The following is a 22,086-nucleotide window of genomic DNA, read 5'->3' on the forward strand; positions in this document are numbered from 1 at the left end:
TTCTTCACAGTACTCTGTACAAATCAAATTTAATTTTATCAACGCTACGGTATTTAGAATATTCCAAATAAGAGGCAAAACTAGTACTGTATTATGATGTGCTATGTAGTTTGAAACATACAAAAGTGTTCATAACAAAACCAAATGATAAAGAAAAGTAAAATAGAAGTTACCTGCAATTAACTAAGAGAAAGAGAGGAGAAAGAAAGATGATGTTTTGGACGCTTGAAAAATTCAATGGAGGAGTTTCCTGGGATCAAGCTGTCCACTTGAGTAACTAGAAGGAACCGCAGAGAGCTCGAGTCTTCCTGTCCATTCTTCACCCGGTTTCAACGTGATCGGTCTTTCGATAGCTGCAGCTTCAACACACAGCATATACTTATAGTCTTCATCTCCCAAGTCTGATATCTTCTTTGATTTCTTTTCCCATGGATTCCACACCACTGCAAAAAAATGATTCATAATAGTATAGAACTTTGGATTCTGAGGGTTTTAGGTTTTACCAGCATCGGCAAGCCCTTCCTTGCGAATAACAAAAGTCCTCTTTTTCTCGTGGTCCAAGATAGCAATCTTTGTAGGAGTACTTAGGTAAATCTTGTCAGTCTATGTTATGAACAAGTCAACAAGTTATGATACTAGACAAACAGATATATCACAGAAAGAAAGGAGTGATATGAATCTGAAACTTTACTTCAGATTCAAAAGTAATAGCATCGTCTTGCTCGGTAAAACGTTCTCTGTTCTTTAATTTGTCTAGATAATCCAGCGTTTCCAGTCCTTCAACCCGTACTTCACTGAACACAAGCAAAACAAAACAGAGATGCATTATCAGTGTTTCTATTACCAGTGAAACTGCACCTAATTGGCATGAAAACACACAAATGCAAGATGAGGTTTACCTAATGTCCGAGACAGAGAAATAGGTGTGATAAGCAAATGTGAATGAAAAAGGCTTTCCATCAGAGTTGATGTTCCTGATACGAGATGTCAGCGTCAATTCCCCTTCACATCCCAAAGCTACCCTCATCCGGAACTCAAAACTGAAAAATGGATACACCGAGATGGAAGTTAGAAATGCTCTTCTTTGTGAGAGTTGATGAAGAAAAAATAAAACACACACACCAAGATTCTAATGTAGACATTGTTTCTAGGTTAATATACGTGCATAATGTTCTGAAGAGTCTTACTTGTTAGGCCACATCTTGAGATCGTCTTCAGTTGGCCTTAGGATCAGGTCAACAAAAGCATTAGAAGAATAATTTGAAGGCAGAGGAGGTGGGCTAGTATCGACTTCCCAAATCCTGTTTCTAGCGAATCCATGAGATTTGACTGGACCATAGTTACTGAACTGCACGTACAAAAAACATTTTACTTGAAAGGTTTTCACATAACGTGAGGGGAACACAAGATGGGAAGAAGTGTATAAACACATACTTGAGGAAAGCACAGTGGAATCCCTCCACGGATGGGTTTTGGAGGCTTGAATATAGACTGCACAATACAGAGCACATGGGTTTCAGAGATCTCTACCGGGCATAACAAACTAGTCTTAACGTGAGAAAATTACTAGACAGTAAAATAAGATTACTCTGTTCTTTTCACATGCTTCTTTAGGAAATTAAAACCAAACATGAAGTAAAGTTTGAGACAAATTACTCAAAAGATTAAATACTCTTTTGCACTAAAGAGACAACCAACTAACTAGAGAAACATCTAATGATAAATGTTGAGCATATCTAACATCAACCTTTTTTGGTATTAATTTATTTATCTCCACAAACTCAAGTTAAAAGGGAGAGTATCTTGACCCCTTGCTTTATTCCTAATTGAGTTTGAAGGTTCTTTTTTTTAACATGAATCATGAACCAAATGTCCTTAGTAAACACAAAACTCAAATCTTAAATAAGGTGGTAAGATGGTGTATAGTAAGTACCTTGCTGCTGAGGAAAAGTAACTCTTCTCCGTTCTCATTCTTCCAGGAAGTCACATGACCACCATACAAGTATACCTGCATGCACCATTCCTCAAAACGATGAAATTCAAACTAAAAGAATCCTAATAATTTGCACTCTTCAAATGATTTTGATCAATCACACACTCACAACCAACACCTTCCTTTGATAATCAACAGATCCATCGCCTCGCCCCCATAATACACTAATAGATTCACACAAACGTAATCATACACTACAACCAGCGATCTCAATACAAAACAAAAAAATCTACAAATCTCAGATCAGTCTTGGCGGTTGTAAGGATCATCAAGTAAACAGAGCGTAGCAGGGAGGGGAGAATACCTCGGCGGAGCGGCAGCGAGACTCGCGGAGGACGATTTTGTCGAGGCAATTGATGCCTTTGGCGAGCTCGAAAGAAGGACGCTCCTTCGCCATGGATAGTGCACAAATTAACAATAACGGGAGGATCGTCGTTTGTAGTAGTAGTACTCTTCTTCTTCTATGCCTTTGTAATGTTTTCATTTTGTTTTTGATTTCTTTTTTCTTTTAACTGTTTAAAACTTACTCTGTTTATTTATTTAGTTACCATGTGGTTATCCGGTAATTCCCGAGTTTGAATAGATATAATATTTGTTATGTTTTGACACGTTATTTTTTCAAAACTAAATACAAATTTTATTTGTTATATATTTTCTAAATAAACAAATTTACATATCTTTTGTTTATTTGACTTTTATTATTTTAAAAATATAAATATTATTTTGTGATATTTTATTAAAGTTTTTTTATCAACAATTATGATAAAAATAGTTAGTGTATGCTTCAGTTTAATTCTTTTGTAATAGTCTTATTGCATGTTATGTAATTTTGACTTCCAATGTCATTCAATTAATATTACATTACATTTTTCAATAATATTTGCTAAAGTAGCATATATACGGTAACACAAATAATGGTTTACTAAAAATGATATGAACACGGTGATAATTAGGCATGGGACTTTTGTCCGAGTCTGATCTGATCCGGATCCGTTCCAAAAATCCAAATATTCAGAAAGGCCGGATCCAGATAGTAAATGTTGGATCCGTCAAAAACGAATCTGCATATTTTACTTTTTATTCCGAATATCCGAATCCATAATTTTTACTAATAATTATTTTTAAAATAATAATATCTATATATAAAAACTAATTTTATTTATTATATTTTCATTTTATAATAATATCTAAGTTTTGTATAAAATTTATAATAGCATATATAATAATAATTATAAACATTATATACATTTTTATTTTTAAATTACTGTTAATATTTTTATATATTTTAATATTATTTTTATTTATTTTAATATTCAAAATCCGGATCCGGATATCCGCCAGATATTATAATTTTTAAAAGGATATCTGATACTCGGATATCTGAGAACCTCCGATCTGGATAATGATAATAAAATCACGGATCCGCCGAATAAAACATGGATCCGGATAGCTCAAAATATTTCAGATATCTGATCCGTCCCACTCCTACTTCCATCGAATATTATGGTTATACTAATTTGGCATATGAATTATTTAACGTCAAACATGTAAGATTTGATACAAATAACAAAACAATTCTGATTAGTGGAACATTCAGAAACATTGTGAAAAAAATCAGATAAAATTTATTTTAGACAGCTGTTAAAACAACTAGAAACACCATAACTATTTGCAACTAAAAAAATTCATAACTATTAGAACATTGTAAAAAATGTGAATAATTGATTGAGTTGTAACAAGTGATTTTAGTTTAGTTTTTATCTATTATCATAAAATTATCAATCATGTTTTATGTAGTTTTTAAAATTAAATTCAAAAAATTTAAAAATGACAATAGAAACCTATGACATAAAAATTATTTAACATATAAATCTTGTGTGTAGAGTGCAATTATTCCTTTTTATAAAGCAAAACAATATTATTGTTAGAATCATCTTTTTATTATTATTTTTATTTAATTTCGACAGTTACATATACATATATAAAAAAAATTATACAGCCTGAATTCTACAACCGTCAACCAATTATCCCCGATAATTTCAAACTAAATTATTATCTAGATTGTAGTCTAGTTATTATTAAAGCATTATATAAATTATATATTTTGCAACAGTATTTATATTGTAAAGTTATTAAAAAGGTTTTAAACATGGGACTGATGAAGATTACTGACGACCCGAATAAAGATAATTTACATTGTTTCTTCAATAATATAAAGCAACAGAGACAAGTGAAGTACCCAACAGGAAACAGCCAAACAGATCAGTGAGATGGTAAACAAACCGACACACAAACAAAATCCGAAGTATAATTTTCTTTTTCATTATTTGTAAGCAGCTCACAAGGTGAAGATCAATGTATGATGCCCTGTGTGTATTTCTTGAACTGCAAAAGAAGAGTTAAGTATAAGATTTAACAAAGGGAAGACACTCTACACTAAAACCGATTTCTTGATCTTTCAAAACTTGATCAAGAACCTGTGTTTAGCAGTTGAACCGGATCTCCTGGTCTATCCATAAGTGTAAGATTACACCGAAACAAAGGGATCACCAACTTACGGGTTTTGGTGGTTGAGATGAAGAAGAAGAAGCTTCTTGAGTGTGTTTCAGAATAAATGAAGAGCCATTTTAAGCTTGTTTTGTTTCCACTTGGGCAGTTTATAGAACTCACTATTTGTCATCTCAAACTTCTCCTTGAACTCTGCTGAAGTCATGTACGCCTGTCGTAAAGAGAAGCTATATAAACACAATTCCAATAAACGAATCTTATGATATGTGTTTTTTTGAAGAATCTGAACCTCTCTTCTAGTGAGATCGATATCTGATGGAGGATCCTCTGAGTCAGTTTTGAGCCGTTCGTATGGGAAAGTAGGGAGGTTGCTTTCTTCTTTCTCTGCTTCTTCTTCTTCTTTTGAATCTTCATCAATGCTGCTCATTGATTCTCCCTCTGATCTCAGCTTTGGTGTCTCTGCTTCGTTTGAATCTTCATGAATGCTACTTGATGGTTCTTGAGGAGCAGGCCTAGATTTCTCGAAAAGCGCTGTACGGGCAGCAAAAGCTGAGGATTTGGGGGCCAGCTTGGTGAGGTCTGGTGCAAGAGACTTAGGGTAAAGCTTCCGGACCAATGGGCTAACCATAGGTGGTGGAGTTGATAGGTTTCTTGTGCCTACGTTCTCAAAGTTTGCAGCAAGTGCGTTGAATGCTGGAGACCGTCCCCTCACACGAGCTCTGTCTGGAGTAGAACTCATACTTCTTGACCGCGGCTGTGATTTGTCTGGAACGCTGGACCTGCTGCTGCTATACACCGGTACTCTCCTTTTAGGTTTCTGAGAGCATAAAACGACACAAAACATCTAAAACAGAAGTGTCCAGAGATTGATTTTGCACAAAATGAGGTAAAAGCTTATTACATCTAGAAGCGGCTGTCCTTTGTTCGTCAAGATTGCTAGCTTTTTCTGGAAAGAGTTTCCATGCATCTGAAAGAAAGAAGCAGTTTTATCCCTTTAACATGAATCTAGCAAGTATAATATATATAGAGAGAGAGAAGTCACTTACTGCAGATTTAGAAGAGTCCCAGGTGAAGAACCGAGTAAAAAATGGAGGTTCGTTTCCTTCGGTTACAATGTATATAGGTGTCTCGCTTGCTAGATTCTCTAGAAGGAAGTCGTGCTTAAGAAATTTCTGTTGAGGAAGAGGATCTATAAGAATAGTTTGCAGTTTTGTACGTTTAAATGTATTTGAATGAATCTTTAAGTACCTCCCCAATGGCTAAAGCTCGCGGTTTCTTCTTGGGGTCAGCTTGTTCCCCCATCCAGACAAAGATCTCAGTGTGACAATCAAGAATGAAGATATCTTCAGTCATCAGATCATCTTGAGTGAAGTTGAAGATCTCCGTAACCTATATGAGGATAATAAGAAAGAAAGAAGAGCCCTGGTGAGTAATCATAATAGAAACCTGGCTTATAAAAATGGAAACCATATGTTACCTTTAGATTTTCTGGTAAAATAGCAGCATGCACAAGAATTATCAAACCCACCAGAAAATGAAAAATGACAGTTTATATCAGTGCTTGGATTTAGAAAAAAAAAGGGTATAAGTGAAAAAGTGAAAGTCATGGGAACAGATGTTGCCATATGTTTTTTTTTACCGTTTGAGAATGTGCAAGAGAAGAGATGAGGATCACTCTCTCCATCCTTTTTGATCTTTTGGCTTGGATATTCTGATTTCCCTCCTAATAATTTCCAAAACTGTTCAGACTCTGAGCCTTCTTTGTGTGCCTTGGTGTTTTCATTTGGCTGTAATTCAAATGAACCAGAGGGTCAAAACCATACGAGAGATCTGAGGAGGTAATCTCTTAAATGCAGAAACAAATCTCAATATTATTTACCTTGATCAGATCCAACATTCTCTCCATAAGTCCTTGATCATCCGGTGAAGTTAGATTGCCACGCCAAGTGAAAACCGTAGAATCACCATGTAATATATAGCAGTAAGAAGAATTTAACCCTGTAGAAACCTGTTGGAACCAGATACTAATTGAATTACTAAACTGATGAAGAAGAAGAAAGCTGCTTCATTATGGTTTTCAGTATACGTTACCGCTTCTATCTGTATGGCCTGCATGTTCTCTGGTCCAGAACCTTGAACCCTAAACAGCGCAACACCCTCTGCATCATAAGTAGTGTCAGGTACTTTGTTCTCTGCTATGTACTTTTTGAAAGCATCACTAAGACCACCCTGAGACAAAAGATTGTGATAAAAAAAAGATCACTTCAAAACTAACAAAAAGAAAACCTGAAGGAATAAGACTTAGGATACTAACCTTAAATGTGATGAAGCTTTGCATGATAACGAAAAACTGAATCGGTTCTTTTCCCTCGTAAATGCGAGCCTGCATGGATAAACACTAACAAATGCATCTCCTAAATGTAATATTGGACCTAGAATCTGTAACAGAAAATAACGAGAATAAGTACCTGAGCTGGCATAGACTTCATGGATTCAACCATCTTGCTTGCCATGGAAATAGCAGATGCTCTGTCTTCCTATATATATATATATCATTACCATCAGTGAGCAGATATAGAGAGCAATAGTCTCCATATATATGTGTGTGATGAAATGTACCTGAACGCTTTGCTTTCCTAACCAAGTACCCACTAGAGTTTCTTCTCTGTCTTCTCCGGGATATGAGTACTGGAATATATAACAATCTCCACTATAGAGCTTTGATTGCTCTGCTGGTTCTAGAGGGATCTTTTCCTCGCGATTGATTCGCCAGACCTGTAAAGTTTCATAGTTGACAATCAAAAGATTATGTTAACTTATTGGAACACTTCAATGCTGGTATCAAGTCACTACCTGGAGATCTCCTGTGCCATCAATGTATGGCTTAGGCTCGTCTTTAGAAGAAGAAGAAGAAGACGAAGAAGAAGAACTCTTAACCAGGCCTTGAACATTAACTCCTTGCCGTTGCAAAAGAGCTGGTAAAAAAAAAGAAACAGAGATTAAGTATCTCGTAACCGAGAGAGATCAAAATTTCAGCAATTTAAAATCAATGCTACTTGTGTTACTAGTACACCTGCCACTTTGCTTCTGCCTTGTTGGGGCTCAGCCACGGCACTTGTAGTCGGCCATGAATCAAACTTAGATCGGAACATCACTGTTTCAAACCCTTCCATCACACTCACCAGGTTTGATTTTGGACGTTCAGACGAGCGGAAAAACTCCTGTCAAAAAATGACGTTTAGCAAAAACTCATCAAACCAAAAGACTATTCGTTTGGTTTGGTGTATGAGAAATAAATTTACTTCTGCAGTTTCACTTGCGCTCTTCCTTTGGTCGATTGAAGTATTTCTTCCCTTCCAAACAAACAACTCCAGACCACAATCAAGAATGTAACATTTGTTAGTCTCTAGAAGCTCTTTCTGCAAACACTCAGCTTCTATGTGTTTTGTCTGTCCCTTCTCAACACTTGAAAGACCGATCAAACATATCTCACATCAGAACATTAATAATATTTTCCAGCAATCGGTCAATTTACAAGGCAACTTCGGTTTAAGATGAAATGTGGTCTGTCTACCTGAAGAGTTTGATCCCATCAGATCCAGCGGTTTTGTGATCACGGAGTGCTGATTTCTTAGGAAGAGGAGCAAACCCACCAAACAAACCCCAAAACTCTCCAGCTTCAGCATCAGCCATCAACCTCCCATCCTCTACAAGTAATTAAGCAAATCACATTTTAACTTTTGGTTAAAAAAACCTTAGCCTCTTGACAGCTTAGTTCACTTACCTACAGCTGCGATATCGCACTTTCCATCATGGTAAGTGTCTTTAATGTACTGAACAACCTCAAGAGCTTTTGCTCTTTCTTGAATACTCGAATTAGAACCACTGAACTGAAATATTTTAGACTCTGTATCGAGAATGAAAACATCGTCGTGGTTGAGAGTCGATCTAGCAAACGGAACCTGTAAAAATGAGAAAATAAAAAGAATGCAAACATAAAGGGACCCGCTGAGTTAAAAAAAAAGACTATTCAGGACACTGTTAAGTTAACTGACTTGCCTCTCTTACACGGACGACATGTTTGCCTTTAGAGATATACAGACGCGTCTGGTGCTTCTCGGGCTTGACGTGGTTGAAACCGGAAGCAACTCCACCTTCCTGAGGTATAATGCAAGGTTTGAAGTAGGAAAGGAACTTCTCAGTCTCGTGACCCTGTACTTCTCGGTACTGAACAGCACGCCCACCTAACGCTGAATCTAACTCAACCGTCATAATGGCTACAGCGCCAGCTTCATCCTGTTTTTTAAATTAACACCACCAACATTATTCTTATTCATTGAATAAAGACGCAGGAATTGTGAAGAGGGTGGTTAATATTACCTGACTGGAATCTTTACCGAGCCAGTAGTGGATATCGTGATGCAGGGAACCGGTTCTTGACGCTGTGGTCTGGCATGAGATGGTTAGATATAAGAAGGTTTTAGACACTATCAAGAAGTATTTGATCATCAAGGAGTTGATATAAACTAGGAAAAGAGAACGGACCTTTAAGACAATATAGGAATCCCCGGTGAAAAATTTACCATGAGACTCTTTTGGAACAGTGACAGGTTTGAAATTCTCGATGCGCCATATTTCAATCCCTCTGTATCATATATATATGCAATCACCAAGAGATATAATATATTCAAATGATTCAAAAGCAATAAACCACAAGAAGTTCAAAAAAAAAGAGAGAGAGATTAAGAGTGAGAGAGAAGGTTACGATTTCTGGCCACATCCTTGGAGAGCCTCATCTAAATCTCTCATCGAAAACGTCATTCTGTTTTTTTTTTTAAAACCTTAAACTCTCCTCAGCTTCTTAGATTTCAAAAAACAGAGTAAACCTGCAAAGGTAAATAACGAGTATGAATTTTGACATTTTAACCGGAAAATTTCTCAGACTCTGCAGACTTCTATCTCAAAAAAAAAAAAGGAGAATCGTGTAACACAATGAAGGTGCTAGAATCGTTGAAACAAGCATTATTAATGAGACATGAAGCTTCTATTGATTCATACTTTTATGAAACCCCTAATTACTTTCTCAACCAAAAGATAATAAATGTAACAGAGGATATTCAGCAACGAGCAACATCGAGAGGAAGCCAAAATCCCTAAGATAATTCTTTATGACCAAGTATGTACCAGATTGATAAGAAAAAAATGACTAATTTCGAGGGGGAGATTAGAACCCACATGCATTAAACCCCCAAAAAACAAACGAGGTGGTGGACGATAATAAAATGCATGCATGAAGCTGATGCGCATAATGGTGTGGGATTATAGATTACTTTGTTGTGTGTTTTGTCATTGACAAGAAAAATTGAAAACAAGTAATTACAAAAAAAAAGATAATACCTTTTACAGATTTTTTTCAAGAACAAGGTGCATCGTTCTAAAATTCTCTTGATTCCAAAAAAGTTAAAAGGGAAAAAAAAAAACAACCTTTGTGGTTTCCCCCGCTATTTCAGGTTTTTTACTCGTCAGAAAACAATGGAGAGAGAGAGATTTGGCAAAACGAAATGAACTTGGTAATCTTTTAATTAGTTGATTAAGCTTCAAAATTAAATACGTAGACTTGACTAGTTGATTAAACTAGGGCTGGGCGTTCGGGTACCCATTCGGGTTTCGGTTCAGTCCATTCGGGTTTCGGGTTTTCGGGGTCAAAGATTTCAGCCCCATTCGGATATTTCTAAATTTCGGTTCGGGTTCGGTTCGGATCTTTGCGGGTTCGGTTCGGGTTCGGATAATCAATTTAAAATGTTTTCAAATTTTCAAAATTCATTATATACTTTAAATTTTCAAAATCTATAAGAAAGATAATATATTACATATAAATTTTCATAACATATATGTCAAAATACCTTAATTTAACATATAAATTGGTTTTCTTTGAATATTTGGATAAAAAATCAATAGATATTTAACTATTTTGGTGTTTTCAGTATACTTTAGCTGTTTTAAACATTTACTTTTGACTATTTGCATATATTTTTTGAGTATTCTGGAAAACTTAAAAGTTCTTATATATTTTTAATATTTTTAATATACATTATATATAAAAATAATGTATACATTTAAGTATATAGATTTATTTCGGATACATTCGGGTACCCAAAATATTTTGGTTCGGATCGGGTTCGGTTTCGGTTCTTTAAATACCGAAATTTTGAACCCGTTCGGATATTTAATCAATTTCGGTTCGGGTTCGGTACTACTTTTCCGGATCGGGTTCGGTTCGGTTTTTCGGGTTCGGACTTTTTGCCCAGCCCTAGATTAAGCTTTAAAATTGGTAATATTTTAATTAGTTGATTAAGCATCAAAATTAAATACGTAGACTTGATTAGTTGATTAAGCTTCAAAATTTGGTGATATTTTTAATTAGTTGATTAAGCTTCAAAATTAAATACGTAGACTTGATTAGTTGATTAAGCTTCAAATTTTGGTTATATTTTTAATTAGTTGATTAAGGTCTTGGATATTTGTGAGAAATTAATTAATCGTCCGTCCATAAGCTCAATTAAATCAATGGTTATGATGAAAAAACAAAATTAGAAAAAAAAAAAGGTGAATGCACTAACAAGGTTCGTCACATTCACTTGTCTCCTCCCCGCCGCGCCATTCGCAGTTGTCAGTTTTTCTCTTTGCTCTTTCTCTTCTCATCTCCCTTAGATTTCGTCTTCCTCTTCTTCTTCCCGCATCGCGGATCCATACAATTCTGGAAAATCGTCTATCAGTTTCCGCCATGGCCGTATAGCTTTTGAACGCCGAATTTTACGCGGTGGCGCAAAATACTAGTAACGATAACAAACAATACAATTGTTTCCCGTTTTTTTATACCTTGGCCGCGTCTCATCATCAATGACTTAACTCATATGGGCCGGGACCAAATTAAATAGGCCCATATTGAATACAATAGCCCAATCTTTACTCTCTGGAACTCGCCCTTCTCTCTCCGTCGAGCTTAGATTTTGAAAGTTAGTGTTTTCGTTTTCTATCCGTGAAGCATCTTTGTTCTCGGTTTCACCAGTTAAATTTGTTGGACTTGGTTGCAGGAACAAAAAAAAGAGGACTTTAATTTGTATAGAAGCTATATGGCATACTTTCATCACAAGTGTTATCAATTTTGACACCATTTCCAGGGATGAAGCATCTTGATTTGGTCGGTGGAACGGGCCAGTGGATCCAATTGATCTTGCCTCTTAAAGATTTTTTTTTGTTGTTGAAAATGTAATATTCTCTTGTCATATATATTGGTTGTTTTTTAATATGCAGGTGATGTTGCGTTATTTTACTGGATGGTGTTGTCACATCATGAATGATGTTTTAACTTTTGGGTTTCGTCAAGAACATTAGTAACAACATGGCGTGATCAAAATCTTTAGTGAAGGCTGTGCTAGATTCATGTTACAAAAAGATATGTGTTTAAATTTTTAATAGATACGACTATATGAAAACCATGTGTGATTGGGGTTGGTGTCTATAAAACGTTTACAAGATTAAAGCACGTTAAACGAATGCAGGAACGATTTGAGAGGGTGGAGTACGAGAACCTTGTTGGTGGTGTTGTCGCCATTCACTCTGCTATTATCTATTCTTCTTTTTTGCTTCTGCATTTTCATTGTTTCAAAACCCAAACTGTAAAAGTCTAAAAAAATTTAAAGCTCTGGAAAATTCTGTTAATTTTCAAACTATAATGTATAAAATTTATTATCAACCTATAATGTATAAAATTTATTATACTCCTGAATACAACTAAACAGACGTAATTCTCAAACAAACTATATATAAATTAAGTTCCAAAAAAGATACAGAAGTCGATCTCCAGTGGCAGTTCCAAGAGGAAGAAAAGCTGAAGAAGAATATGAGAAGAATGCAGAACCAGAACCTACCAAGAATGTTTGTGAACACAATGGTATCTCGGCAGTAGAAGGGTAGAGTTCTAGTGTGCTTCTTCCATGTTGTGGTCGAGTTACAATATGTTTTTAGTCTGAAAACACTACTATGACTTGGTGTACCTGATGATTGTTATGATTGTAATGGTACCATGACTATGATCCTTTATAGAATTGGGGTGGAGATTCTCTGTCAAAAAAAAAAAAGGTTCCAAAAAAGAAAAGAAAACAAACAATATAAATTTACAGAAAACTAAAAACTTCTAATCTCAAAAGTCTTTGTTATTACAGAACACAGATCAATTAAAAAACGTAGAGCTTTTGATGGGCTCTGTATCGGGCCCAGTAGAGTATTTAGCTGATCTAGGGTTTGTTAGGTTTCTCGAAATATCACTCATATATAAACGCACTAAGACTTCGCACACTACCCTTGTCAGCTTTAGATAACTCGCCGTCGTTATAAAAAAGAAGAGAGAAGAAAGATGGGAGTATTCACATTCGTCTGCAAAAACAAAGGCGGAGAATGGACGGCTAAGCAATACGAGGGAGACCTCGAAGCCTCCGCTTCTTCCACCTACGATCTCCAGCGCAAGCTTGTTCAGGCTGCTCTCTCCGCCGATTCCTCCGGTGGCGTTCAGTCTTCCTTCTCCCTCGTCTGCCCTACCTCCGCCGTCTGCCAGGTCTCTCTCTCACATTGATAGCTAGATCTGTTTCGTTTATTCTTGATTCGAATCTAAAGACGTAGGATCACTGAATTGAAGAGATCGCTTTATGTTTTTTTGGCTAAGTAGCTTGTGATAGAATCTATTGTTATTCTGATCGTTTTAAGTTAGATCAAACAAGAACTCATTTTGTCAGTTGCAATGCGTATTGGCAATCTTTGTGGTAATAATAGAAAATGAAATGGAGCAGGTGACCATTGGTGGTGGTTCCGGAGGAGGATTTGCTGCCGGTGGAGGTGCAGCAGCTGGAGGCGGTGGTGGAGGTGAGGCCGCCGCAGCCGCAAAGGAGGAAGAGAAGAAGAAGGAAGAATCTGAGGAGGAGGAAGGAGACTTTGGTTTTGATCTCTTTGGTTAAGAAGGGACCCATCAATAAACTCTTTTCGAACGTGTTAGTTTTTGAGGGTGTTGTGCTTCTCTTATCGAAATTGTTTTTTCTTTAGATTGAACTTTTTGCAAGAAGACTATAATGTTATGTCAGGAAAACATGTTTGGTTTTTTGTCTTCACCCAATATCGTTGGATAAGAAATCGAGATCTAATGAAAAGATGCCTACGTAGCCTCAGCGGTCAGTTTCAACTTGGCTGCTCTGCATACGCCTGATGGCAAATTATCGTTTTAAAATTCAAAGGATATTATTGAGAACTGTCGACTGCAAATATTTCAGACAAAATATCTCGATAATCTTCAGTAATTTAGACAAAAGGAATAGAGGCACGAAGGACCATTTGAACCGAGTGCAAATAATTGCCTCTAGCTCAGTCAGCATCTAAGGACTCATGGGGTTTGTCTTACTTTCTAGCTCGATAGGTTGTTCCTTACAGAGAGAGACCTAGATTAATGCATAAGAAAAAATTGAAGAAACGAGATTAATTTTCATCACACACTGTCCAAATCTTTGTCCGAGTTGTTTGCGGGAGTGCTGCTCGCAAGTTTCATACAACAAGTCTTCCTATTTAGTGAGGTGGTGTAAAACGAAACCTAGTAGTAGTACAAGAGAAACAAAGACTAATATAGGAGAAAACGCCCACATGAAATCTTGGTTGCAATCTCCATGGAACCCTCCGTCCCATAAGTAACCGCACTGGTAGCAAAATGCATTCCCACACCTAAACCGCATCAAAAGTTCGTTATGAAACTAACAAAAGAAAATAATCTCTCTACTTGTTTTAGAGAGAGAACAGATGTACCTGCAAGTTATGCGGTTGCATCCGTAAGACCGTGCAACCATGTGATAACACGTGGGACATTGACGCCACCCATTAACATTCGCCAAAGATCTCAGCTTCGCAACATCACTAATTTCTTGAAAACGATGAGGATACAACCTCCTGTAGTCGTTGCACGATAGCCTACCATGCCACGGAACTCTGCAGTGGAGACAGAACTCCCCACGGCATTTAAAGCATCTCCTAAGTCCAGTGGATGATGATGATCCACATGTAGAAAGTTCGGCCGTGGACATCACATGAGAGCAACTCTCGTACGGACAATAAACTCTCTGCGCCAAAGGAATCGAGTTCTCTCTAATCCTCTGCATCCACACCAAGCTTTCCTTGTACGACAAAAGATCGCCGCATCTGTCGATAGAGAGATGGAAGATGCATCTGTGATGAGGACAGTCTGGTATCTTACGATCAGCCAGCTTCACCTCTATGTGTTGTTTGACGCAGTCAACGCAGAACCGATGACCGCATCTTTCAACGTAAAACATTAGGTCGGAATCAACGTCGTCCAGACATATTTTGCAATGCTCTGTCTTCTTGTCTGGTTTGCCTTCACGAGGAAGGAAACGAAGAATGTTTTTATCCTTCTGGTCACGTGGTCTACTCCTCGCTGCCATCTCCTCGCGCGCCTTATCAAACTCTTCGAGTGAAAATGGCTTAAAAAGAAAAACACTCGCACGTTATTGTTAGATTCTTTCAGTTGAAAAGATCATCTTAAAATTTAATTTGTTGAGATATTGCACAAAATTTTCTGATCTTGTGTTTGTTATTATATCAACTAATAAGCTTATCATGATATTATATCACAGAAGAGTAGTTCCCCCCGGGTTCGACGCTAGGCGGGGGGAACTACTCTTCTGTGTCACCAGCGGTACTGGGTGTTGGGCCTTGTCCTCAGCCCAGGTAATACCCTCCCGGGTGAAGCGGACCGCTGCCTGACCGGGCCCTGGGGAATGACCCACGAAGTGGGGAACCCCAGGATTATCAAAAAAAAAAAAAAAAAAAAAAAAAAAAACTAATAAGCTTATCATGATATATTAAAAATTCTATAAATTTCTTATATTGTGTATTTACTTAAAAATGTAAATCTATAAATTTTTAAATTGATATTTTTATTTATTCAATAAAAACTAGAAATTATTATAAATTCTATTTCATATTAGCGTAAATTGATATTTCTTATATTGTGTTTAAGTAAATACACAATAAACGTATATCTGGAAAATGAATAGTTTTACATTTTTATTATTTCTAAATACTTTTATATGAAGAAACTGCTTATCTCGTTCTCGAGCACATCATTATAAATATCTCTGCAATGGAACAAGACTCATCGTGGCATATGGCAAAACGAGCTATTGAAAGTGAAATAGTCACAAATACACGTGTTGGTAAAAATTCTCACTCCCAAAAATCATTTTATCTCTAATAGTCTCAGACTATTTATTCATACTTAAGAGAAAATAATTTTCAATAAAAATATACTATGCAATGACCATAAACAAAAGAAACATAAAGATGCAAGAAAACAAACCCATCATTCAATCTTGCGGTTATAGTGTTTGCAAGTGTAAAGGAAATATAGATTAAAAACTGCATTTTGAATAAAAATATATAGTCTCCAAACCAGAAAAATAGAGAGATTGGCAAAAAAATTATGGAATATTACAATACACATGATTGTTTTCAGTCTTTTAAGTTCATCACCAAATGAGCAAAAATCATTTTTCCTAAAAACTAAAGGAAAAGAAAATATAACGAGTTACGAATTTTTGGAATGATTTTAAATAGTATTAAACAATAACTAAGAAACCAAGTCTGGTCTCAAAATCGCTATCCAAACGCAAGGAATGGTAAGACACAACCAAATCTATCATAAACAACTACAATAGAAGAACTGAGAGACACAACCAAATATATCATAAAAACATAGTCATGAGTAATATTACAAGTTAAAGAGTATACCATATTGGTCTTCAAGATGTACATAGAGAAGGATCTCAAAAGCAACAAGCATTGGCATTGCAAATTAAAATGAAAAGGAGTCCACCGACATAAACTAGAACTTTAAAAGTTACACACAACATGATACTCACAAAGACCAAATGTGATAATCACAAAAGATGTCATAGATGGATCATGCAGTTAAATCTACCACAATATATCATAGTATGAAACAGCCACAAGAGTGTAAATACAAATCTGCAAAAAAATAGAGCCAACGAATGATAAAGACTTCTACTTTAGATATCACTAAACACACAAAAATCCAATTTTTATATTTTGCACCTAAACTAAACTTAGTCAAAACTTTATATCAGAAAAACCCATCAACTGATTCAATAATTATCTCAACTTTGGTTACACAAAAGAGAAATGAAGGCAACAATTACGAAAAATAAAGAACTGACCACCATGATGGAGAAAGAATATGATCAAGCTTGAGAGCGAGAAGATGAGAGAAAGAGAAGAGCAAACTAATCGCTAAAACCACTTGAAAAAACTTCCCAATTTTTCTCCAACTCACTACTCTTCTCTGCACCAATTTCTTTACCCTTAAGTCGCTAAATCAATCAGAGCAACTCTTTTTGACATATCTCATAATTCAAAATCTGATTATGAAATTGGAGTTTTTTCGCAGAAAATTTCAAGAGCAAACACATAAGAGAAGATAAAAAAAATTATTCTTGGAGAAAAAATAGTTTTCTCGAGTTGTCAGCAGAAGAGTTTCCACTTGAAAAACAGATGATGGCAAACTTAGTTTACAATAATACTTCCTCTGTTTTTTATTGTAAGTAGTTTAAGCAAAATTTATTTGTTTCAAAATATAAGTAGTTTTCATAATTTTAAATGATTTCTTTCTTTATTGGGTTAAGTGTGACCAATCAAATAATATTTACTTATTTATGATTGGTTTAACTACACTTAATTTATACATCCAATGCTACTTTTGAAAAAATTAATGACTTTCTTAATATTTGTGCATTCATCTAAAACTACTTACATAAAAAAACAGAGGGAGTACTATTTTAGGGTCTGGCTAGTTCAAACGCAGCGGTTGCAGTTGCGTGTACGAGAGTTTGCGGATGCGTGTGGTTGTGGTTGCGGTTACGGTTTCAAGTGTTTTGTATAACTGACATAACATTTGAAAATTGTTGCGTTTGCGGGATATTTGTGACTGATTGATTATGAGATATTACAGCGGTTTAATAATAAATTACTAATATAAAAATATAATAATATTATAAAAATATAAAAATATACTACTGTGATAAAATATAATAATTATTAATATAATATGATTAATAATAATATTATGTTTCTTTTTAATATTTTAATTAGATAAAATTTATAATTTAATAAAGATTGAAGATTTATATTAAAAAAAATAAAAGAATATTTTGTTTCGTTTTATATATGTGTATATCTTTATACATGTATGCATATTAATATTTAAAAAAATTAATGAATAGCTAGTTTAAAGTTTTTATAAAACAAATGATGATACTTTGTGAATTTAAATTAATACATAAAATGTTTATATATTTTTATTTATAATATTTCTATTTTTAATTTTAAAATCTAAAATGTTAAAAAAATAATTATCCACCCGCAACTGCCTGCAATCACAAATGCTAGTTGAAACCAATTTTTGATCTTAAGATGTTTAGAGTGGTTTGAAGCAATTTGTAGAAGTTAGTATGATTGTTTTGAAACACTGTCAACCGCTGCTAACTGCAAAAGATGTGTTTGCAAATGGTAGCAGGGAAATCAGTCAGGTCTTTACTCTTTTTTTTTGATCAAATACATTTTTTATGTGTGAATGTGTATAAAAGTGAAGGGCAATTTTGAAAATAACATTAGATTTATTAATTAAAACGACAACTATTAGTTTAATGTTTTTTTTGTTAGAAATAGTATGTGACATTAGAAGCAAAATTAGAAAAAAAATTAGAAAAAAATAAAAAATATATTTTATGATTTATAATTTGATTTGTAAAATAATTATATTCTGTTTAGATAAGTTTCTGATTTATAAAATAAATAGATAAATTTGACGTGATAAAAATATAAAATTTAATTTAATTTTTACCTAGGAATGAATTATACATTTTTAATATATTAAAATTGTTTACATATTTGTGTACAAGTATTAGGGCTGGTTTAATCCTGTTAAATAGAAAAGGTATCCTATGGGGAGAAGCAGTCCGGGAAGTCCACTCGGTGCCGACGACAGTTATCAATAGTGAACGCCACGAAAGTAGCACACAACATGGTTGCTATGATCAGTCGGAAGGCCAAGACGGAGATGATCGCTAATATCCCTTCCAATTGGTCGTCTCGAGTCGGGAATATATAGCGTATGATACTACCATAGCGACACTTAAAACCGCCACTGAACCATAAATTAACTTCCACATTGGGAGTCCAATTATGAGAACTATGATCACATATAGAGATTGTAGGAAAGCAAACCCGTTAAAGGCAAGAATAAATAAGGCATTGTAAAAAGACACAGTCATCTGTCCAGCGTGGTGAACATTGTGAGCGGTAGGATTTGAGGAATTTTCCTGCCAAACTCCCCCAGGAGGACTGAAACCAACCAGGTAAGTAGCTGTTGCTATCAGTACAGCAACAACAAGTATTGCATCGTTGCATTTGCTAGCAGTCTTTAGAGACCTCTCTCGAATTGAGCTCATCCCCAAGAATTTGTTTCGTTTTTCCATAAATCTTAGATTTTTTTCTCAAGTATTCTGCAAGTGTCATTGTAGAACCAGAAAATAGTCTTTTTTTTTTTTTAAACACTGTGGAGAAGTCTTCTTCCTCTAGGAAAGCAACGAGATTGGTGAGTTTGAAGTATGTCCGTTGCAGTTTTGCCATCCAAGTTCTTGGCTTTTAATTTAACGGTTTTACGCAGCGACTTTATCACCTGCAAAACTCGAGTACACCTCTCAGGCGTATATAACTCTAGGATGAATAGTCCTAAATGGATAAGAATATGAGACATAATCAAATACTACGGCAGACAGAAGAATTGAACGGAGCAATGGTTTCCACGTAGAAATAAAAAAAAATACTGAGGATTTGGTGATAATTTTTTAGCAAGGGTTTCGACTGAAGAAACAGAGATAATGTGAGAGAAGACGGATCGTTCCGACGGAAAAACCAAAAGAAATTAGAGAGGTTAGATATATTCTAGTCTCGCGTAATGATGAAATGTAAGGTTCGAATATGTATTAGGCACTAGGTTGAAAAACAGGATAATAGGGGTGCTATGGACAATTAAAAAAAACACGTCACCTCGAAACTCAAAAAATCAATTTTCGCAAATATGCTAGTTTTTCTTGTATATACACCACAATTTTTCTAAAATAAATCCAAAAGACTTTTGAACCGCGGCAATTTTCAAATGGTGAACCAAGTTGATTTAATATACATAGTGTCATCTTAAGCCAACCCATTAGTCATAATGGGACGCTGATGGCAAACAGCTCGTAATGGCACGAGCTTACGCATAACAATTCCTGGATTCTCGGTCATATCAATGTCCTCACCATTGACTTTCTCCCAGTCAAAGCATTGAATCAACGACCCTAAAGCCAGGGATACAATCCTCTGCCCCAAAGCTGCACCAGGACAAGTCCTTCTTCCGTTCCCAAACATCATAAGTTTATTAGCGTTCACACCTGCTTTGTCTTCAAACCGCTCTGGCATGAACCTCTTAGGCTCATCCCATAGCTTTGGGTCTCTATGGATGGCCCAAGAGTTGACTAGTACGATCGTGCCGCGTGGCACGTCATATCCTCCAATTTTGATATCTTCAGAAGGAGAACGCGGTACAAGAAGTGGTGCGGCCGGACACAACCGGAAGGTCTCAAGAACTATGTTTTGGAGATAAGGGAGATTCACAATGTCTGGCTCGTGGACCAAACGTTCTTGTCCAATCTTATCATCTATCTCGGTTTTTGCCTTCTTCAACACTTCAGGGTTTTTCAACAAATTTGCAATCGCCCATTCTAGCGTCACGGCTGCAGTATCCGTTCCCGCAAGCATCATACTCTATATTTATAATTCAAATATGTTAGTTCATCTATACATATTCTTGCAAATATAAAATGTAATTTCACACAAAAAAAATATAAAAAGTAAAAAGTGATAGATTATCAAGTGAACTTACAAGCATGAGGCCTTTGATGATGGTGTCATTGTAATACTTGGGTTGGTCCTGTTGTAAAGACAGCAAATGACTAAGCATTGTGTTGCTCTCTCCATCTCTTCGGCAATCGTCGAGCAGACGCTGCAAGAAAGTGTCCATGGCTTCACCGAGTGCTTTCACTTTCTTCTCATAGCTATGTCCGAACACTTTAAGAATCGGTAGATAATCTCCTGGATGGCTCGCACCACTATTATCGTTGATCTGCTTCACTAGTTTCTTGAATAGATTCGCTTTTTCCTTGTTATGAACCTTTAAAAATCATTCAAGACAAATAATTTAGTCTGAAATGCTGAATAGTCCACATAATAAAACAGTACATAATACGGTCCATTTTTTTCTTTTTTAATAAATTCTATCGGCTGATCCGGACGATCTCGATAGTAACACACTTAGTGTTACAGAGTAGACTGGATATTACACTGCCTGACCAATTTTGAATAATACCTTCCGAGTTTGAATAATATCTTCCGGTTAATGCCAAAGTTGAATGAATCGATTATTTATTACGATCCACCATATAAATCATTTTGTCCATCTAGAAGGAATCAAACCCAGGACTAATGTGAATACACACTAAACTCCAAAAAATTGTCACCGGACTACCACCACCACTTGGTTAATAGGGTCCAACTTTGATAGATAAATACTTTATATTTTTCTACAGGAACACTATACTTTCTTAGTGTATTAAACGTTACTATATATTCATTCATTTAAATGAAACGAACCTGGTCTCCGTAGTAGCGTCGCCCTGTGACCATACGGACAATATTATTGAACGACAAATCTGCAAGAAGAGGCTCAAGCTCAACGACACGACCATTACAGTCTCGTGAGAGTTTCGTTAGCAACCGTCGTATCTCGTCACTACGAACGGAGAGGAACCCGGTGAGGCGGTTAGAACAAAGGATCTCAAGAGAGCATATACGGCGGAGATTGCGCCAGTGGTCGCCGTAAGGTGCGGTTCCCATGGGGTGTAGTCGTAGGCGACGTACTTGGCCGTCAGAAAGTACGGCCGGTTTGCTAGAATGACGTCGTTGTCACCAGTGAAGCATTCTTTGACAAGGGGTAAAGAAGAGATCACGACGACTTGGCGAGAGCCGTAACGGAGGGAGAAGATGTCACCGTATTTTTCTGCGAAGCGGCGGAAGAGACGGTGTACAGGCGGTTTCACGAGGTGGAGATTGCCGACAATGGGAAACGGAGTTGGTCCTGGTGGGAGATTGAAACGCTGCGTTTTGGATGAGAATAAGAATTTGTAGGCTAGTATAAGCAATACGAGTGGCAATAGAATCCAAACGTTGTTCATTTTTGTGTGTTTTCGTTTTGTTTTGTTTCTATTTTCTTAGCTCACAGAGGTTCAACTTATTAATGTTGATGGCCTATGTGTAGTGCCTATGTTACTATATATAGAGAGACGGGGTTTATGGCACAAGTAAGGACACAAACTTAAACACACGTCAAGCTTTGCATACCACGTCAAGCTTTT

The 22,086-nt window shown here is 35.9% G+C and overlaps 4 protein-coding genes and 1 pseudogene across 4 annotated transcripts; 1 reads left to right on the forward strand and 4 right to left on the reverse strand.

Annotated features, from left to right (window-relative positions):
* Window positions 1–215: 215 nt before the first annotated feature.
* Window positions 216–2,497, reverse strand: LOC108840493 (putative glucose-6-phosphate 1-epimerase). The gene is made up of 8 exons (XM_018613318.2): window positions 2,298–2,497; window positions 1,934–2,008; window positions 1,435–1,491; window positions 1,188–1,348; window positions 900–1,040; window positions 692–794; window positions 504–603; window positions 216–443 (listed from the first exon to the last, which is right to left on the reverse strand). Exons 1-8 carry the CDS (start codon window positions 2,475–2,477, stop codon window positions 235–237), a joined length of 1,026 nt encoding a protein of 341 aa, XP_018468820.1. The 5' UTR covers window positions 2,478–2,497; the 3' UTR covers window positions 216–234.
* Window positions 2,498–4,147: 1,650 nt separating this feature from the next.
* Window positions 4,148–9,374, reverse strand: LOC108840474 (villin-5-like). The gene is made up of 22 exons (XM_056991564.1): window positions 9,267–9,374; window positions 9,047–9,146; window positions 8,882–8,950; window positions 8,561–8,797; window positions 8,286–8,463; window positions 8,076–8,208; window positions 7,804–7,966; window positions 7,575–7,722; window positions 7,355–7,476; window positions 7,121–7,276; window positions 6,970–7,038; window positions 6,816–6,884; window positions 6,593–6,730; window positions 6,381–6,509; window positions 6,141–6,288; window positions 5,979–5,989; window positions 5,750–5,890; window positions 5,548–5,673; window positions 5,403–5,468; window positions 4,791–5,318; window positions 4,552–4,712; window positions 4,148–4,378 (listed from the first exon to the last, which is right to left on the reverse strand). Exons 1-21 carry the CDS (start codon window positions 9,320–9,322, stop codon window positions 4,599–4,601), a joined length of 2,901 nt encoding a protein of 966 aa, XP_056847544.1. The 5' UTR covers window positions 9,323–9,374; the 3' UTR covers window positions 4,148–4,378; window positions 4,552–4,598.
* A 3,480-nt stretch (window positions 9,375–12,854) lies between these two features.
* LOC108826640 (60S acidic ribosomal protein P3-2) lies at window positions 12,855–13,651 on the forward strand. The gene is made up of 2 exons (XM_018600026.2): window positions 12,855–13,115; window positions 13,348–13,651. Exons 1-2 carry the CDS (start codon window positions 12,918–12,920, stop codon window positions 13,510–13,512), a joined length of 363 nt encoding a protein of 120 aa, XP_018455528.1. The 5' UTR covers window positions 12,855–12,917; the 3' UTR covers window positions 13,513–13,651.
* A 358-nt stretch (window positions 13,652–14,009) lies between these two features.
* Window positions 14,010–15,051, reverse strand: LOC108837658 (E3 ubiquitin-protein ligase RSL1-like). Its single transcript, XM_018610691.2, has 2 exons — window positions 14,345–15,051; window positions 14,010–14,263 (listed from the first exon to the last, which is right to left on the reverse strand). The coding sequence occupies exons 1-2, from the start codon at window positions 14,995–14,997 to the stop codon at window positions 14,107–14,109; spliced, it is 810 nt and encodes a 269-aa protein (XP_018466193.1). The 5' UTR covers window positions 14,998–15,051; the 3' UTR covers window positions 14,010–14,106.
* Window positions 15,052–19,758: 4,707 nt separating this feature from the next.
* On the reverse strand, window positions 19,759–21,990 carry LOC108840737 (cytochrome P450 81F2-like; annotated as a pseudogene).
* Between the last annotated feature and the right edge of the window lie 96 nt (window positions 21,991–22,086).

This window comes from Raphanus sativus, chromosome 2, assembly GCF_000801105.2.
Source record: "Raphanus sativus cultivar WK10039 chromosome 2, ASM80110v3, whole genome shotgun sequence".
In the NCBI taxonomy this organism is placed as follows: domain Eukaryota; kingdom Viridiplantae; phylum Streptophyta; class Magnoliopsida; order Brassicales; family Brassicaceae; genus Raphanus; species Raphanus sativus.